The sequence below is a fragment of the Zootermopsis nevadensis genome, unplaced genomic scaffold (genome assembly GCF_977971745.1).
Source record: "Zootermopsis nevadensis isolate Lab colony 2312 unplaced genomic scaffold, Znev_1.0 Znev_ptg000002l, whole genome shotgun sequence".
In the NCBI taxonomy this organism is placed as follows: domain Eukaryota; kingdom Metazoa; phylum Arthropoda; class Insecta; order Blattodea; family Termopsidae; genus Zootermopsis; species Zootermopsis nevadensis.
The window spans coordinates 10679145-10697224 of record NW_028259134.1 but is presented as its reverse complement, the minus strand read 5'-3'; the positions used below and the strand labels follow the sequence as shown (position 1 = coordinate 10697224).

The 18080-nt window shown below is 38.7% G+C and overlaps 2 protein-coding genes across 18 annotated transcripts in view; both read left to right on the top strand.

The window, feature by feature from the left end:
• The window catches only part of LOC110833688 (putative phosphorylase b kinase regulatory subunit beta), a 32028-nt gene extending 22920 nt beyond the window's left edge, over positions 1-9108 (top strand). For all 14 annotated transcript variants that reach the window (XM_022072043.2, XM_022072042.2, XM_022072050.2 and 11 more), the window contains 7 exons: positions 2626-2758; positions 3745-3887; positions 4607-4809; positions 6147-6281; positions 6359-6599; positions 7980-8087; positions 8804-9108. In XM_022072043.2, coding sequence (XP_021927735.1) covers positions 2626-2758; positions 3745-3887; positions 4607-4809; positions 6147-6281; positions 6359-6599; positions 7980-8087; positions 8804-8980 — 1140 coding nt within the window. In that variant the 3' untranslated portion in view covers positions 8981-9108. The remainder of the gene's footprint in view (positions 1-2625; positions 2759-3744; positions 3888-4606; positions 4810-6146; positions 6282-6358; positions 6600-7979; positions 8088-8803) is intronic.
• Positions 9109-13233: 4125 nt separating this feature from the next.
• Positions 13234-18080, top strand: part of LOC110833691 (CD109 antigen) — a 41242-nt gene continuing 36395 nt past the window's right edge. For 2 of the 4 annotated variants that reach the window (XM_087355221.1, XM_022072063.2), the window contains exon 1: positions 13237-13515. In XM_087355221.1, coding sequence (XP_087211347.1) covers positions 13406-13515 — 110 coding nt within the window. In that variant the 5' untranslated portion in view covers positions 13237-13405. Of the gene's footprint in view, positions 13516-18080 lie in introns of all 4 variants that reach the window. The other 2 variants (XR_002544281.2, XM_087355218.1) reach the window with 2 other exon arrangements.

Here is an 18080-nt window from a genome sequence, read left to right as displayed (position 1 = left end):
AATACATCCCAACAACTGAGAATAAAGCATTACATTAATTAATTTACTGTACTTAGACTAAATTTGTATTTAACTAATAAGTGGGCCATATGGTATAAGCTGTGCAGTTTTGAACTGAATACCAAGTCGGAATATAAAGGTTAACTTTACATTTCAGTGTACATAACTATTTGACTAAATTCAAACCCAAGAATACCTTTACGTATTATCTGGGCTTTATTTGGAATTGGAATTTTAACTTTATTTCCATAATTTTTATGATATTATGCCTGTGTCCATTTGTTAATATCTGCCCTCCTGATAATTTCTTCTGGATCAATGGACAGAGTTTCATTAAACTTGGTATGAACATCATGCCGCTGGAGGACATTCCACCTTGGTAGTTTGAAATTTCCTTTTATCAGTAATACCGAAATGAAGGCAGTTCAAACCTTTGATGTTGGAGCACCACTAGTGCCACTTCAGAATGCAAAGCAAGATGGCCAGTTGATGATAACCATTGAACCGTTAGAGCTAGATATGTGCAAATTTTTATGGAGATAAATCATGAACATGCCTACATATATTATTGTTCCATATACCAAAAATTGGAAGCATGGTAACTTTGCAAAACTTCAAGTATATATATATATATATATATATATAACTTCAGCTTTTGACTGATAGCTGTGTCATGTGTTGGGTGTTAACCAGTGTTTTGTCAGACATTGCAGTTACCATTCTCGATGTGAGTATGAGGTGGGTCCATTTCTGAAGGCTTTCAATGTTGCTCTCACCCAAAAGCAAGAGTTATACATTGAACTCCAGCCACAGAAATCTACAGACAAGAATTTGAGGTTATGTCTGACCAAAGTAACATAATGGGAACCTGTACTTATGGATATTTATACAAATATTTCATTTAATTGTATAATTATTAGATTGTAGTTGTTGGTAGTCTCATATAAATTGAAATATTTGAAGAAAAGTATCATCATTCTTTCCAGAACTTGTTGTTTTGTATTGAATTCGCTAAGCATTACATATACATATCTTGGACTCATACAAACTGATACAAATCTATTGGCCTATTGACCCAAAGTTAGGGACTCTGTGGTAATAGGTGATATAATTATTTTAGCATTGATGTTTAACTGAACTTGTCATTACATACCAAAAAAAATTGTGTTAAGTTAGGTATAGGGTATGAGGATGAAACATTTGAAGAAGTAGAAACAATTTCTTGGCCTACAAATTGACAGCAACTTAAACTGGAAAACACATATTCAATACATTATCCCTAAACTAAGCTCAGCATGCTTTACTATGAGGACTGTTACATTAGTCATGTAAACAGAAACTTTAAAATTAGTCTACTTTGCTTACTTCCATTCAATCGTGTTTTATGGAATTATTTTTTGCAGAAACTTAACAGACATCAAGAAAGTATTTTACATTCAAAAGAAAATCATTAGAATAATGGCAGGCTCTAAAATAAGAGTCTTATGTAAAGGAATTTTTAAGAAATTCAATATTCTTCCACCAGCCACCGAATTCTTGCTCTTACTGTCACCATTTGTAGTAGACAACATAGGAAATTTTCAAACAAACTCATCCATAATATAAGTACAAGAGACACGTGCAACCTTCATATGCCATACACTAAACTTAGTGAATATCAAAAAGTAGTTTACCGTATTGGAATTAAGCTATTAAGTAATATTCCCCCATTATAAAAAAATCTGAATCATGTTACAAAGAAGTTTAAGCCAGCACTAGAAGAATATCTCCTGTCTCATTCTCTTTACTCCATAGAAGAATTAACTGCAACCAAAAATTCTCAGCTATGTTATAAATACTTATACTTATAATTAATTTGGGGTAATACTGTAGTTGACTGTAAATTACTGTATTTGTGCTATGACATGTTCTACATCCTTGGCTTGGGCCTATGAAGGATCTGTGGAATGTAAATAAATGTTATGCTGTTCTGTAAACTGAAAAAATAAAAATGGTTTGTAATGGTTTTTGGAGACTAAATATCATTAAATGAGACAGGAAGATGGTCATTGTGGTTAGAAGAGGCAGTTGTGGCTTATTTAAATGTATTATCTTGCATAAATGTTAAGGGGGGAGATTTAGGATAGCTGGATTGCATTGAGTTCATTTCATACAGATTACATAAGCAAGTTGATAGGACATGCAGTATAAATAGCTCATTCCAAACTAGTAATAAACAACAGTAGAAAGGTGTTCTCCAATTTTATGTATGCACATGTTCCAAATGCATGCTTTACAATTTTGAAACCTTCACATGTTGTTATGTTCATTAATTGCAACTACAAACCAAATATACCCAGCAGCATTTAGTGTACACCATCCATACCAGAGTAAATAGATAGAAATGTGCTGGGAGTGTTTGAAGATGAAACATATGAAAGAACAGAAAAACATGGCCTTTACTTCAAATGTATATTTCATACATGTGTAAAGATTACCAATACTACATAAAAATGCAAGAACATCATATGCATTTTAAAACTGAAAACCATAAAGAATGATTACTGAACACAAAGAACAAACATTTCTGCACACCAACATATTTGGAAGAGAGATTGCTTTTTATGTATGAATATTATTGTACAGGCTCTGGAAAATAAACCAATACATGAATTATTGGATACACTACGGAACACTGAAGGGGTGTATGCCAGGTGCCAGTTATATGGAATGCTTCTGAAGCGAGAAGGTCTCAAGTACGAATTCAATGGCCTCACAGGTGAAGCTGAATAGTGTCTGTTACTATATATATTTTAGCTTTGAGACTTGCTGTGTTTATTTCACTCTGCTAGTACCACATGTATCTCTGAAAGTTGGTCTTACACTCTTAGGGAAGAGAATAGGTTCTGGGTTCTGTATTGCTGTTTTTCTGGACTTCATCCATTATGTTTTGGAAGCTGGCTCTGCTCTCGTCTTCATGTGAAAATCCTATTTTGGTGGTTCTGATAGAAGGGGCTGATCAAAATTCTTGGACCCTGGTCCCTGAGGACAGAAATAGAGCCAGCTACCAAAATGTATTATAGTCTTGTTTTAGAATATTAAACTATGGATTAAGTCCAGAAGAGCAGCAATATTGAATATAATGCACCATTGTGAGAACCCTGATATGTTATTGGTGTTCAAAAACTTAAACTTAGAGAAAGATATTTGGGCCAAAGAAGGGCAAGTAACAAATAAAAGGAGAATATTACATAATGAGAGCTCCATATACAGATGAGCAGTGTATGTAGCATTCATGCAGTAAATGATAAACAAAGTGTTTGTTAGCAAACTTTGTGGGAAAAGACAGCTTGGGGAACCCAGATATGAATATAAAAACATTAAACTGCATATTGATCTTAAGGTTCTATAAATCAGTAAATTTATTGATCAGATGAGATACAATTGGCTGCTCAAAAACCTGTTATGTCATGGAATAGAATGTCATCAATAATCTCCATATGGAATTTATTATCCCCTTTTTGACACAGAGGTTTTCTTTTGCAAATACTTGCAGTATGTGTGCATATGATATTACCAATGATACAGCAGCAAGGCTCACCCTTCTGTGACAATGAGCAGTGTTATCTTTGGATAAACATATTCAACTAGGAAGAAAAATGATGTACTTTATTGTTTAAGTAGGTGGTATTTTTAAGACATTGATTTCACTAGAAAAGTTCTTCCACTAGGTTCTCATGCAGTTGTTCTCATTTATGCTTGCAGTTGAGGATCACTTGAAGAACTTATACCACCATGCAGGCTGCTTACGATACTGGGTAGCTGTGCGGTATTGCAGCAGCCTCCTTCATCACACTGTGGACAGCATTAGCCCTTTCATCACAACAGTGTTAGTGAATGGAAAGCAGGTATATTGAGTATTGTTGATATTCCAGTCATGTAAGAATACATTCAAACGATCCTGTATCAAATCAATGATCATCATCATCATCATCCATTGCTGTTTCCAGCCTGGGGCCGGGTCCATTTGGTAAAGCCTCTCCATCTCTTCCTTTCCCTCCACCAACTGCCACTGGGCACCTCTCTCCATCACTCCTCATTTTATCTGCTCCTCCCACCTTCTTCGTGGTCTTCCCTTTGGTATTGTGCCAGTCACTCTCATATCCAACATTTATTGTGCTATCCACTTCACATGTCCATACCACTTCATTCTTGCTTCTTCTACTCTCTCTACCAGACCCCTCACATCCATTTGTTTCCTAAGTTCCTCATTCCGTAATCTCTCCTTGTTATACCCAATGCACTCCTCAAAAACATCATACCCATTGCTTCCACCTTCTGTATCTCCTTCCTTCCTTCCTTCATGTAATATGGTAGATGTTTACCAACGTTTCAGAGGTCATACTGCCTCCGTCATCACGGCGATTCATCGCAGCATGACCTCTGAAACGTTGGTAAACAAATACCATACTACACAGCGCAACAACCCAGAAGACAGAAATCTTCATACTCACCGCTGTGAAAACCCCAAATCATACACATAAAATAAAGTTAATTTATTAATTACGTATTGTAATAAAGTATTGCTTTTTTGCATACAGCCTTTGCTTGTCCTCTTGTCTTACAGCTTACTGTAGGTGTGACTGGACACCAAGAAACAGTTTTTGACAAACCCATGACTCCTGCTGAGATCCAGTCTGTAATGTATTCTACCATTCAGCCATATGATATCATACAAGCTGTGTTACAACAGGAGGTTGTACTATATTGTGGTCGTCTCATTGCCACAAATCCTGAAATGTTTAAAGGAATTCTCAAGATAAGAGTAGGGTAGGTCACATCACGTGTGCATCACCATATATTGGAAATTAAATAAGAACTAAAGTGAAATTTGTTTAAGTTACCACTTACGAAGGTAAGGGCTGACTTCAATTTTTAAATTTACATTAGTTTTTAGACATTGGTGAACCTTTTGCAGATAATGCTTGCTTGAATGTCATTATTTGGACAGTGGTGCAGTGTTTCACCTCTTCATGTGCATGTGTTGTTTTAAAACGTAATTTGGAGACTATCTTAAAGATGCAGGCATTCTGTAATATTAAAATGTATCATAGAGTTTTAGTGAACTGCCAAATGTCCTGGTCTATAAGACAGATTTTTCCCTAAAATTACCATAAAAATCACAGTGTGTGTTGTACATTGAAGACGTTTTGAGGTATAAAACTAAAAATCAAAGAATTTATATATCTGACCTTTTAAAAAACAGATTATACAATTGTCATAATACTGAAATTATGTTGGTTGTTGAACATTGCATCTTGAGGGGGAGAATTAGAGAAATGTATGTGAAACAAAATTAAGTGACTGTGATTGATTCAGAGAGCACACCTGCATTGGCAAGGATGTCATACTTTCCTGTGTGAGGTGCACAGTGATTTTGAGGCATATTTTGAAGGTAAAAAGTGTGTCTTATACGCCAAAGAGCACGGTATATTTATCGTTTGGTTGACAGTCCATCTGCACATATACATAAAACATTTGCGTGGATCCATGCGATTGCTTTACGATTATTTGTAATAGGTATGTACCTGGAAGTGTAGGAAGTTTGACAGAGTAGAAGCATATTTTTTCCTTGGGTTTAAAAACATGCTAAAATGGAAGGGGGAAGATTATATATTGAATGACTATTTCATAAGGGTTGGTTAAAATATTAAATTATTAGAATGTTTAAGCTGTTTGTGAGTTAAAATCCCTTTGGTTATTAATCTTGGAGGTAGAATGAAGCTTTCTTGTTGCAATTTTTATTGAATTTGTTGTTGTGGTGAAGGTGGTGAAGTCAGTTGGCAGAGGCTGTTATGAAGATGAGTGTATCACATCGTTATAGGTTTCTAGGGTATTTTGAAAGTTCAAGTTCTTATTGATTGGTGTTTCATCTTACTCTTACATTATCATGTTGAATGGATATGTGTTTTGGAGTTAACGGTCAGTTTCTGGGCCAGTGGAATGGAATCTTTGTTTTCATGTACTGCCTCTGAGGCTCATTACACTTGGACCTCCACAGAAAGTGTTGGCGCAGCTAACATTCTGAGGGTCTTTGGTGCTGTGGTCATGCCATAATGGCATTGTGTGTTGTTCTTTCGTTTACAGTGGTTTGTTTTACTTTAAAGCTGGGTTCTGGAAGCCATGAAGCTTTATCTTCAAATGATGTCAGATTCCAAACCATTAGAGAGTCACAGTCCATATCAAGTGCGACAGCTGCTTCATAAAGTACTCTCAGTTAGGGAGTGGGCTACACAGGAAAAGTAAGTGTCAAGTCTTTCGAGCATTACTGTCATTTTGTTTTTAATCTGTATTCTGTACAGTAGCTGGTATGTTGCAGCTTGACCCCATTACAGCGACGACGGCTTGAGGGCTGTTTGTGTCGTGTTCCAACTCACTTCTATGTCCAGGTGTGGGATGTCATGTCTCGCACACCACAAGGTATAACAGTTCAGGGGAGCCACCTACCACAGCATCCGACCCTGTCCAACATGACGCAGTCAGAACTCAATTTTGCATTACTTGTTGAAGAGATGCTGAACCACATCCAGAAGCCAGAATACAGGCAAATTGTTGTAGAAGTAAGTACATTTTTTAAGTTTCTCCCAGAAGTTTTTATTATAGGTTTTATTTTAAGACAACAGATAAGAACAGTAAGATGCAGATCTTGGGGATGCAGGATGTGATTCAAATGGAGTTAGCTTAGCAGTCTGTGATATTAGCAGTATTGAACATTGGATTCTTTAACTCCATGGAGTAGAATCTTTCTTGAGAAACTGATAATCATTAAAGTAATCAGGAAATATTCACCTTTTATGGAACATGAAGGTTTATTACATGTCTGTAAGAGCCTGCCATTGGACTCTCTCCTGAACAAGATGATTTCAGTCCACATACTTATACAACAGCTAAAAATAGCAGGATGTTGGATATAGCAAGAAATGTGTGACATGGAAGGGGTCATTAAAAGCTGAGGCAAAGAAAATAAAGTGTTACTGTAGGAGTAGAAGTAAATGAATGAAATTTTGTAACTGGTGCCAAAAGATCAGTACTTGATTGTACACTTTAAATGAGTACAAGTGTGATATGAAAAGTACGTTGATTAGAGTGTGCAAATACAAGAATGCTTGCTAGCTTTGCTTCGGCTTTTATGGGCATATTTTTAATTTACTTGCTTAGGTGACAATCACCACGTTCTGCTGGTATCTTTATTAGTTAAATAAAGCAAGACCAACGATCCATATTAGTGAAACTAGAGTTTGTTCGTAATAGGATGTTTTATATATATGTCATTGTTGTGATTTCATCTTCCTTGATTGATTAGTAGGGCTCTTGATTGAGGATAAAAAGATTTTAGCCACTTGAGACTTTTATAATTGGTTATTTCTGTAACAGAGTAAGCCCTGTCTACTACCAAAACTTGGGGCAGATTCCCAAGCAGTGACAAGACTTCATGATATGTATGTTCAGTAATTGGTTCCCATTGTGAACATATTAAATCTCTTTCGCCGTAATTTAGTAAAATATTGACAAGGTGATATCCCTGCTCATTCCCTTTGCTAAAGTAATCTTTTGAAATTGTCCAGGAACCAGCCTGTAATGGCATATGGTTAGTTTCTTCCTTTGGGAACACAGATACTGAACTTCCATCTGAGTTATAATATACTTAAAAAATAATGGAGGATGCTTGATTATAGTAGTCTTGGGACTGTTGGTAACATGAGCTTTTGCAGTGTTATGAAGAGTGATTATTTCTCAAACAAACCGTCCCTATAATGGTCTTCATTGGTTTTTGTTGAATCTTGATCCCATTGATTATCTTAAAATGGATCTCCATTGACATGCCTTGAATCTGCCAAATTGTGATCCTAAATTTAAGTTTTCAGTAATAAAACAAATGCTCAATTTAAAGTGAGTGTCAAAAGAGGAAAGACAGATGTCATTGAATGTTTTCTTTTCAGTTATTGTGTATTGTTTCCACAATACTGACCAGGAATCCTGAGCTAACTTTCCAGAGTCAACTGGATCTTGATCATTTGGTGAAAGAAGCCTATTTCATGTATTGTAAGGTAAGACTTCTTCCCGCCACAGAATCATCTGATACCCTTCCCACGGTCCGGTGGAGCTTATTTTTAGTGGCCATTTTTTAATGTGTATAAATTGTACATGTGTTACAGGATTGCACTATCATGCATATCAACAATTTGTAACTTGCCTGTGGCTCAGATGTCTCTTTTCATGTAATTTAATTTTATATATTTTTTTGTGAAGGGAACAAAAGTAAGGTATAATGAGGAGAAGTATTTTCAATTGTATCTAGAGCTTCTGAATGAAACTCATTAAGTTTGGTACTGTTCATTTACACAAAAATTCATCAGAAAATTAAATTTTTGTTTGTCAGTCCAATAGAACATTATGAGGGGCTCAAAACAAACACTTTCCCCCAAAATATCTCATCAGATGAATTAAATGAATATCTACAACATTGGTTTGAAATATTTTTCAGTATTATGAATACTTAATGTGATTAAAGAAAAAATCAAATTTTGACCTTGTATTGAATGGGAGGTTTTTGCTAAGGAATAAAATGTTGGGTCTGATTGACATAATGATGAAAATTTAATTTAATTACTGGCATCTGTTTTACGTTATTATTCTCTGAGCATTAGGAAGAAGATGTGTTTCAGATTGTGACACAAAAACCTTGATGAGAATAGCTTGTTGATGTGTAGAAAAACATAGGAATTTATGAGTTACAGTCATAATATAAAGCTGTAATTTACAGGATAACAAGACTGAGAAACTGGATGACCTGACCCCATTCTTCTCCACTCACTATTCCATTACAACTGGTTATTTGGCACGAGCAGTTGTCAACAATGTCTTGCAGGGTGGTCAGTTGGCAACAGGTTCTGAAAATGACAATGACATTGGTCAGGAAGAGCCTTGCAGAATTTCATAGCTGAGAGTTGACACACAAATAAATACTAGTCCAATGTGTACATTATAATTGACAATGAATCTGTACACTTGTAATTGTTAAGAGATTTTTAATGGGATAAAGTAAATTATTATAATGGCAATGAGTGAGATACGGATTTTCTTTTACTCTTAGGCAGGATTCACATCGAGACATCTGGCAACGAGTGACAGGAAATTTGTGATATATCACTTGTACATTTACACCAAAGCAATCCTATTGTCAGTTTGTGGAAATGTCACTGAATAAAATGATTATTCAGTAATTTTCATGACCTTAATATTTCATTGTTTTTCACAAACATTTACTATCTACTCTGATGCACCGCATGTAAGGTGGTTCATTGCATGACGCAGCCTCTACATAGCAATAGGTGATATCTATCATTTCTGATATAGCAGAAAGATATTGATGTGTATTGCCTGTCAATGAGTGATAATTTAAAACTGATATCTTTGTTGGTTTTATATGAATGCTTCACATTGCTATGCACGCTGTTTCAATAAGTGGCATGTATCACGTATTGCCTGTTGCTTTCATCCTGCCATAAACGTGTAACATGGCAGTAAGAAATACGGTAGATTGCGGTTAATTGGGGCAGCCGTTTATTTCAGACAAATCTTAAATAACAAACCATGTTAACTCTTCACGTGGAACTTCACATAATTGGGCCAGAGTGTTCTCGTCCCTATGTGTCCCAATTAACCAGAATCCACTGTATATTATTATTTGCCTTTCTTATGCTTTCTTTACATGAAATGAATAAATGAATCCATGATGGGAAGGTTATATATGCATTTAGCTTTATACATTACTCTTCCAGAAGTAATTAACTATTTTCAGTGAAATTTGGTGTCAGGTACCCACACTAAAAGTTGTTAGTACATGTGACATTTTGAGCACAAGACGAAATTGGGACGTGAGCACTTCTGCAGTAGGGAGAGCCACAAGGTGCATGGTCCACCTCATGAAAGAAGCCACATTAAAACTATCATGTTTGCAGTAATTGGAATGAAGGTAAGGCAGCCGCTGTATGGGGAGCGCGGCCAGAAGATTGGTGTCTCCACGCGCTTTACTGCACCTACATTCGCTCCACCTGGCTCGCTCCTAACTAGGAGAAACCAGGCTTGGGCTGGAACCACATTGGCTCAGGCAGCTCCTATCCATATCTCAAACCAACTCTCTCCCAACAGGGAAAACTAGTCCTGGAGTTGTCCCAAAAACGTAATTCTCTTCATAGCCGATAATAGAAGCGCGGCCTTGGAGAATAAATGGGGGAAAACTATTTGGCTGGCCAGATGACTGGATCCGCGACTGGACCAGTTTCTCAGTGAGCACGGCGTTGGTGTCTGCCTCCTAAACGAGACGCATCCTTGAATTAGATCAGGCCCTACAGTTCGCAAACGTTTCCCCGAAGGAACGGCCTGACTCGGGGAGGAGGCACAGTGATTCTTGTCCGCAGGGGCATAGATAATTACGCTTTGTCAGTCACGGGTCTACACCTCCCGGATGCCTTCCGCTCACCCACGCGACACCTGATCGAATCGGATTTGACCGAATGCATGAGTGGAAGATTCCCCAGCTTGATGGTGGGTGATCTCGATGTGAAACATCCGGACTAGAATTCAAGGCTGACCACAGTTAGGTTTTGTTCCTGCTTAATTATGCCAAAAGGAATTGTTTCATCTATGGCCGGACTCCCGGTCATGACTCATCTCCAACCTAGTGCGACATTCGATATCCTTGATGTCGTGGTGAACTCAACCTTTTCGGGTTCATCTCCCAGGCATCGTTCAACCATAATTTTCTTTTCAAAGTGAAAGTTATCAGATGTGAACCTCGCTCCAACAGTAGGATCATTGAACAGTTTGGACGTGTCAGAACTTGAACCAAGAGAACAAACCCGTCAGCAGAAGCCCGTCTCAAGGATTCCGCATTTTGGTTGGTCGGTCGGTTATCCAGTCACATCAGAACCCGATGATGGGGATGGAGACGTCCTGAAACGTTGGTTTCTTTGACTGCTTGATGCAGCTGGTGGCCCGAGAGGACTTTGTTCTGCTTAGTTGTTGCGAAAGCTTCAAATAATAATGAAAATTAAGTTTATCGCGTCAAATAATGTTAATTTTCACATAAATTTGTGTTTTGTGTAAGTACATTAAGTGACGCATTGCAACAAACTTTAATCTGAACAGAAAATCCGAAATTGTTTGTCCCTTTTTTAGGCTTCGTTGTTATTTCTTCTTCACTTCAGGGATTAGGCTAAAGCCTGTTCGGCGGGCAGCTGGTCAAGTCAACTTGTCATATTAGCCTTTTTAACCTTACGTGTTTGTAATTTTGTCGGACGATGCGTTGGACATCCATGGTTCGTGTCGTCGACACGAGTGAAATGCTCAGGGCCACCGTTGTCTCCAGCGAGCGATGTGTACACAGAAAACAGGAATGTTGCAAATGATCGTTTTTATTTTATTTTGTATGCCTGTTGAGCCAATATAAACGAACCGAGTGTTTCATCTTGTCACTTGCCTTCGGTAGGCTTGGGTTCAACAACATCTTAGGTCAGCTGCATAATTTCAAAGTTCGCAATTAAAGTCATGCTTTGTAAATGCAGTGATGTACTGAACGGATTTGGTCGAAAGGTACCAAAATATTCAAGTCATTAAAGAAGTGATCTAGAAGCAAGCCCGCCCTCAAGTCAGACTCGACAGTGACGTCATATACACACGCCATTCTCCGCCGTAGAAATTAAACAAAAAATTGGCAATCAACAACGTACGAACCGGCAGTTAAAACATTGACAGCACTCTCCTTCCATACAAACTTGCAGATCAGCGTATCATTGACATTTAGACTGGTAGCTAAGTTCGTCGTGTCAGTCTGAATTATCAAACAGTACGATGCACATCGCCGATCGCTCTGCAAGATTGTAGTTAAATTGTCAAAAAATAAAAATGTTTAGTCGTTTCACTGCTAGTGGAAACTACTTTCCAAAATTTGGCACTGCTGATGGTAGGTGATGAAATACAAATTGCGCTGAGTCACCAGTTAGAATCAGTTGAAGGAAAAATCTATTGAGCTTTTCAGATTTCCCATTAAAATTTCAACGGGATGTTGCGCTAGTTTATTATGTGGTTACCATACGAATTAACTGAAGCATTCGAAGAAAACTGGGTGCCATAAACCAGCGCTCCAGTCTACCGAGACAGGCCTCCAGATTACCGACGAGAAGCGATGGACTGCGATGCCTGGCGACGAGAGCCATGTTGTCCGTTTTCTGCGCTGCCGGACGATCTTGAAACGAACCGTCCACGAAGTTCTGAATTCTACTTAACCAGTCGAGGGGGATAGGGAAAGTTCGTCTACTAAAGTAAATTTTCAGAAAGTACGAGGGTCTGGTGATGCAACTCGGAAGTTGGTTGAAGATTCCAGCATCCTGCGCACGCAGTCGACTGAAGTCACTGGTTTGATGGCCAAGAGCGGGGGTGGTAGTAACGATGAAGACCTTGGGTGACGTCGCAGCCAGGCGCACGGCAATATTGTCAAAATTAGACGTCAAATAGTTCTGGAGCTCATATTGTGCAAAGGGCCGGATTTAAGGGAGAGCGACAGGGGCAGTCGCCCCGGGACCTCTTGAAAAGTTGTCAATATGAAATCCATTTTTTTACGGCGAGAAGCGCCCAGGCAATCAACGCCGGAAACTGATTACGTGTTGCTTATTGAAACATTTTTGTTATTTATTTATAAGTAATTACAATATGACCTAAATTTGTTGTAACTGTTTGGGACCTCCACATTTAGATTTCTCCGGGGCCCCCGAAACTCTAAATCTGGCCCTGATCAGTCATTTAATATCGTGAAGAAGTTCTGACAGTTCTGTGTGATGTAATACCATGTTCCTCATTTGGATGAGAAGTGCAAATGCACGGGGATTTTTGTCGGTTAGACAATGCACGGGGATTTTTGTCGGTTAGACAATAGGCACCAGAATTCCAGCCAGTAAATCCTGTCATCGGCAGATGATCGTGCGATTTTATAATGAACGGAACTCACATGACGCCCAAGTGAATACCGTAGATAAACATCGGTTTTATTTTAGTCTTACTTTGGAAACAACTTGTTATGTATTGGTGCATTCATCTGATTACACTGATTACGAGGTTTGTGACCTGTACATTGTGAATGGTGTAATGAACAGTACACATATTAATTATTTCTCGCGATTTGACTATAGGTTGGTAACAGTTGCGGTCATCACGAAGGCTGTGGGTTTAAACTTCTGCTAGTGCGGCGACAGCTGCAGCTGCAGTGTTACAAGGTTCTAGCTGCGTGCTGGCAGAACATTGCCCTGCAGTAAATGAGCTCGTATTGTGATTTCCGGAAAACGATACATTTTTAAAACGTCAAATAATTATGAGAAATTCAGTGTTTCTAGTAATTAATGCGCTACTGATGGAACTGACATGCGGAGAACTGGTGCCGCTGCTTCCTTCAGGATATTCGGCTTTAAGAAGTGATGTGCCGTAAGTAACATAAGATGTATTACTTTTTGATACAAAGTGGGCACCATTGGAGAGATTGCGTTAAATTGGGTCTTGCAGAGGTTACAGATATTGTTGAAGCTGGCTTACCTGTCGTCCTAGATTAAGCTGATAGCCTTTGAAGAACGTAAAATATTGCACTAATGAAACTAAGTATAAACATTTCAGTCAACGTTCAATAGAAACTTGTCCGAAGTTGTTAAACTTACTTCTATACTGAATGTTGTCAATGAGAACATTTCTTTACCGTATTCTAACCAACCATAATTCTGCCACTGAGATGTTATTCGCATTTTTAAGTGTGATAGCTTTACCTGATAACTACAATATTATGTGCAGTTAGTATTTAAGCCATCACGTTCCATTTTTAGGACGAAGGTTCACATTATAAAGAATATATAAACACAACTAACAAAGAGCACATGGAAGCGTAAGCATTACGTTTACACGTATTTCTAATTTTGAATTTGAAGCCTTTTACGTGCTTATATGTAACAGGAAGACGGGTTTATGGTAGGGACATTTCCTACACAGATAGCTTTTAAGATTTTTATCTTAGCCTCTGCGTCCAGACCGGCTCTGGGGCTCGCATGACGTCTTATCCAATGCCGGGGCGTGAAGCTATCAACTCACCTTATTCTAGTGCCGATGTTAAGAAATATTACAGCTATACCTTTACCGCCCCCACGTCATCATGGCGTGGTGCTTAATAAGCACCAGGGAGAACATTACCTTTACCTTTATTTTTATAGTGCATGCGTGGACATGAAAAATGATCTTTATTGTAGAGCTTTCTTAAACAGATTGGATTTGGTAGCTGCATTTAAGCAAAACTTATCAATGTTTTAACTCGTTCAGAATGTCAAGAGGACATACGTGGGTGGACACAACAATCCAAAAGCGGTCGCCTGCCTGTCAGCCACGCACTCCACAACAGATTTCGAAGTTTTATCGTGAATGAGTACTACCCCCATCAAAAAACAGCGCATTAATTAAATCTGGCATGAATTCGTTTTAAGAAGTAGCTGTTTCTACGGCCGTCTTGTAGGATGTTGTGCCTTGTGGTCTGGTGAAATCTCACCGTTGTTTTGACGTTTTCTTTCCCTAGTGCATCCCAAGGGCAGGAGTCGAAGTAGAAAAATAAAAGGACAAATGTGTTAAGGGGCTAGATTTTATCAGTCTGTTCAGAAACACTTCAGATGCCCCATTGGCATTGATGTCATTCGTTGAAACAACTGCTGCAAAGCTTGTCGCACTACAGATACTACGCTGCATAGGGCAGAAAATATTTTGAGTATTTTCTAAAATTTCACAATAGAGAAGAACAGCTCAGATAAAATATGTAGTTCATAGTGTGATCTACATTATATATCATCATTTTTATGTAGGCTGTATAAATTTCTTGTACAGTGAGAACTTTTTTAAAAGCTAAGTTTGGTTTTTATATGAAGTACGGTTGTAAAAGACCAGTACACACAGTACACGACGAGCCGTTCTTGAAATATCAGATTCAGTTCAGTTCGATTTTCATGAAAACCCTGGGTTACTATAGTCCATCGTATCAAAATTAAACCCATGTCACAAATTAAAGTGTGGATTCGAAATGCAAAATGTAATGGGAATCAGTCAAGTAGAAATCGGTTATGAAATATGTGGACATATAGACAAACTTTTCTTTTGCGCGTTCTTATTATTCTCCGTGTAGAACGGGACACTTTGTTTACAAAATGTCTATGAGGGAACTGTATTTTGCTTCCTACGTCGTAGGACACATGCGAGCCATTCACAGTATCTAAAAATAAAAAAATAATAACCCCTTGTCAAATAGGCCTGTAGGTCTGTTTCCTTTGGTCGTAACAGTCACAGGAAAACTTGTGAAAGCCATTGTGGACTACCTGCGCCAGCTTTGGAGGTTACTTATTTCGGAATTTTTATTTTTTATTTTTTTAGTGTTCTGTCTGACGACAGGTCCATATGAACAGGATCCTTCCATCCTTTTCTCGGACTGGGACCTGTTCATATACGTTCTTGGCAGATGATCCAGAAGTGGTTTGCCATTGCCTTCTTCTGTGTGTGAATGGAGTAATTGTTGGGATGCCACGGAGAAACCGGGGAAGCCCCCGGAGGAAAACTCCGTGTTGCCTAGACCACGGCCTTGCACAACACAAGTTATAAATTCGGGCACCGCCGGGAATCGAACCCGAGACCCCCAGGATTACAAGGCCAGCGTTGTAACCGCTAGACCACCGTGGCTACTCATACTGCGGTAACAAACAGTAATGCAGCATGTTTGACCGTGTTTTGTATTTATTTAAAATTCTCATAACACAGATTTCTGCGACGTGGTAACATTATTCTGGGTCATTTATAGTATACTGACACTCAGCACTCATAAGACTGAACACTGCTACAGCTGTATTTTGGGATGTTGTACCGTGTAGTCTGGTAGAAGTTTACAGACGTTTCAGAGGTGTTTGCTGCATCCATCATCAGGACGACGTGTGTAAGAAGGGTTTGAATCTCGGGACGTAGAGAAGATTAGCCTACCCATAGAGGTTTCCTGGGTGAGGTTTCAGGTTATTGCCTTAATGATGGAGGCAACAGTAACCTCCGAAATTTCGATAAACTTCTACAGTCGTGTACTCTGTAACAGAGGTTCTATATCCTCCTACCCTTTAGACTGGGTACAGCAGTAACGATAAAAAGCGCATACAAACGCCAATGCCCGGAGCGGAATTAGAACCCGCGATCGCAGTGTTGTGGCGGATAATACCGACCTGTCATCCCGAGCGGCAGGGCACATCTGCAGCATTTAAATGTCTGAATGAGATGATGATAGAAGCGGTGATGATCTCAGAGAACGTGTTGCCGTCATTTGACCGCTTGCGACCTCTTATTGTATGCAGTGCACACTTCACTGGCAAGCACGTACTAAAAAGTTCTCAGTTATTATCAGAGCATTTTCGACCATTTGACCTTTCAAATGACGAAGAACGGGAAAAATTCATACCATTTAACAGTCGATTTTCTTTTTCAGTCATCTTTGCCTGTTTTGTACAGGTACATGGATAATTTTAGCCAATGCTTACGGTTTAATGTGCCTTTGTGCAACTCTTTCGCGCTCCTTGTTGCTTTGTACTTTCAACGCATAATTTTAAATGTCGTCATCTAATCTTTTACACATAATCAAGGTCCTTTATCAATTTGTAAGCCGAAAGGGATTTTGCATGTGACAGGTTGATATGTCCAAAATGATGGTTGTTATTGTTAACCATTATCTACTTTACTGACATTAGAACAGTGACCACCAATGGAAATTGTCTTGCAACAACAGCCCAGTAGTATAACACCTCTGGTAAGGACCTGCTCTCAATCATACGTTTGCATACGTAGCCAGTTGGATTTCTACGTAGTTCACAATAAAACAAACTTTAAGAACAGTTCTAAATTACCCGTTCGTGAGCACTTCATCCTTGACAGCATTTAATTGTAGAATTCATGAAAATAACTCTATAGCTTTTCAGATAGTTGTAATTACGAGTGGGATTTTAATTGCGTAGCTCACTTCCTCATTGTTAGTTTAATGCCGTCTTCACGTCACAGAAATGTTAGTTTCATTATGATCACAATAAGATGCTGTGTTTCTTTGGATGCATTGCATTGTCCCCTTTTCTTGCATTTTGCTTGACAGTAATTAACTTATTTGTTGACAAGAGCCGCGGGGATATATTATCAGTTTTACAATATAAGAGAGTAATTTACTGACATTAATTAAATTTATAGATCATGCCTATATATCCGTCTGGATATTCCATCTGCAGCTATACTCAGTGGAATTCGGTTAATGATTGAGGTGTTCATGTGAAGTGGTTAGGGCTGCGTTTTAAATGGAGCATACTGTATCTACCGTCTCCGTCCACCTCCTTACCTACTCATCATTAGACTAATGGATGGACCCGCTCGACGCAATATCATCTCTGCAGTTAAACAATCATGAAAAGACCTAAGAACCAGTCACGTATACGAGGTGCGATCGGAAAGTTTCAAGACTGTGTCAATAGCGGGCGAACCGGATGTAGTACGAGCTTCTGCCTTTAGGGGGTGCGGCCTACATTCATAGTGAATCAGTGTGCCAGCCGGCATCATCGAATTAGCATTTGTTTCTTAGTTACGGGCGTTTTGGTAGTGCATTACACCGACCCTCCTGCGATTTCGGAATGGCGGATTTTCATGAACAAATCAAATTTTGCCAAAGACTCGCCAAAACGGCTACGGAAACCTATGAAATGCTAAAGCAAGCATTTGGGGAGTCCGCAATGGGTCGTGCACAAACTTTTGTGTGGCATTCACGTTTTCAAAATGGCCGAACCTCTGTCGATGATGACGAGCGTTCTGGACGACCATCTTCGAGCACAACGCCCGAAAATGTTACGAAGATTTGGCAGGCCATTCACGAAGATCGACGCCGTACCATCAACGACTTGTGCGACATTGTTGGATAGGCTATGGGACCTGTCAGCTGATTCTAAAGGAATAACTCCACATGC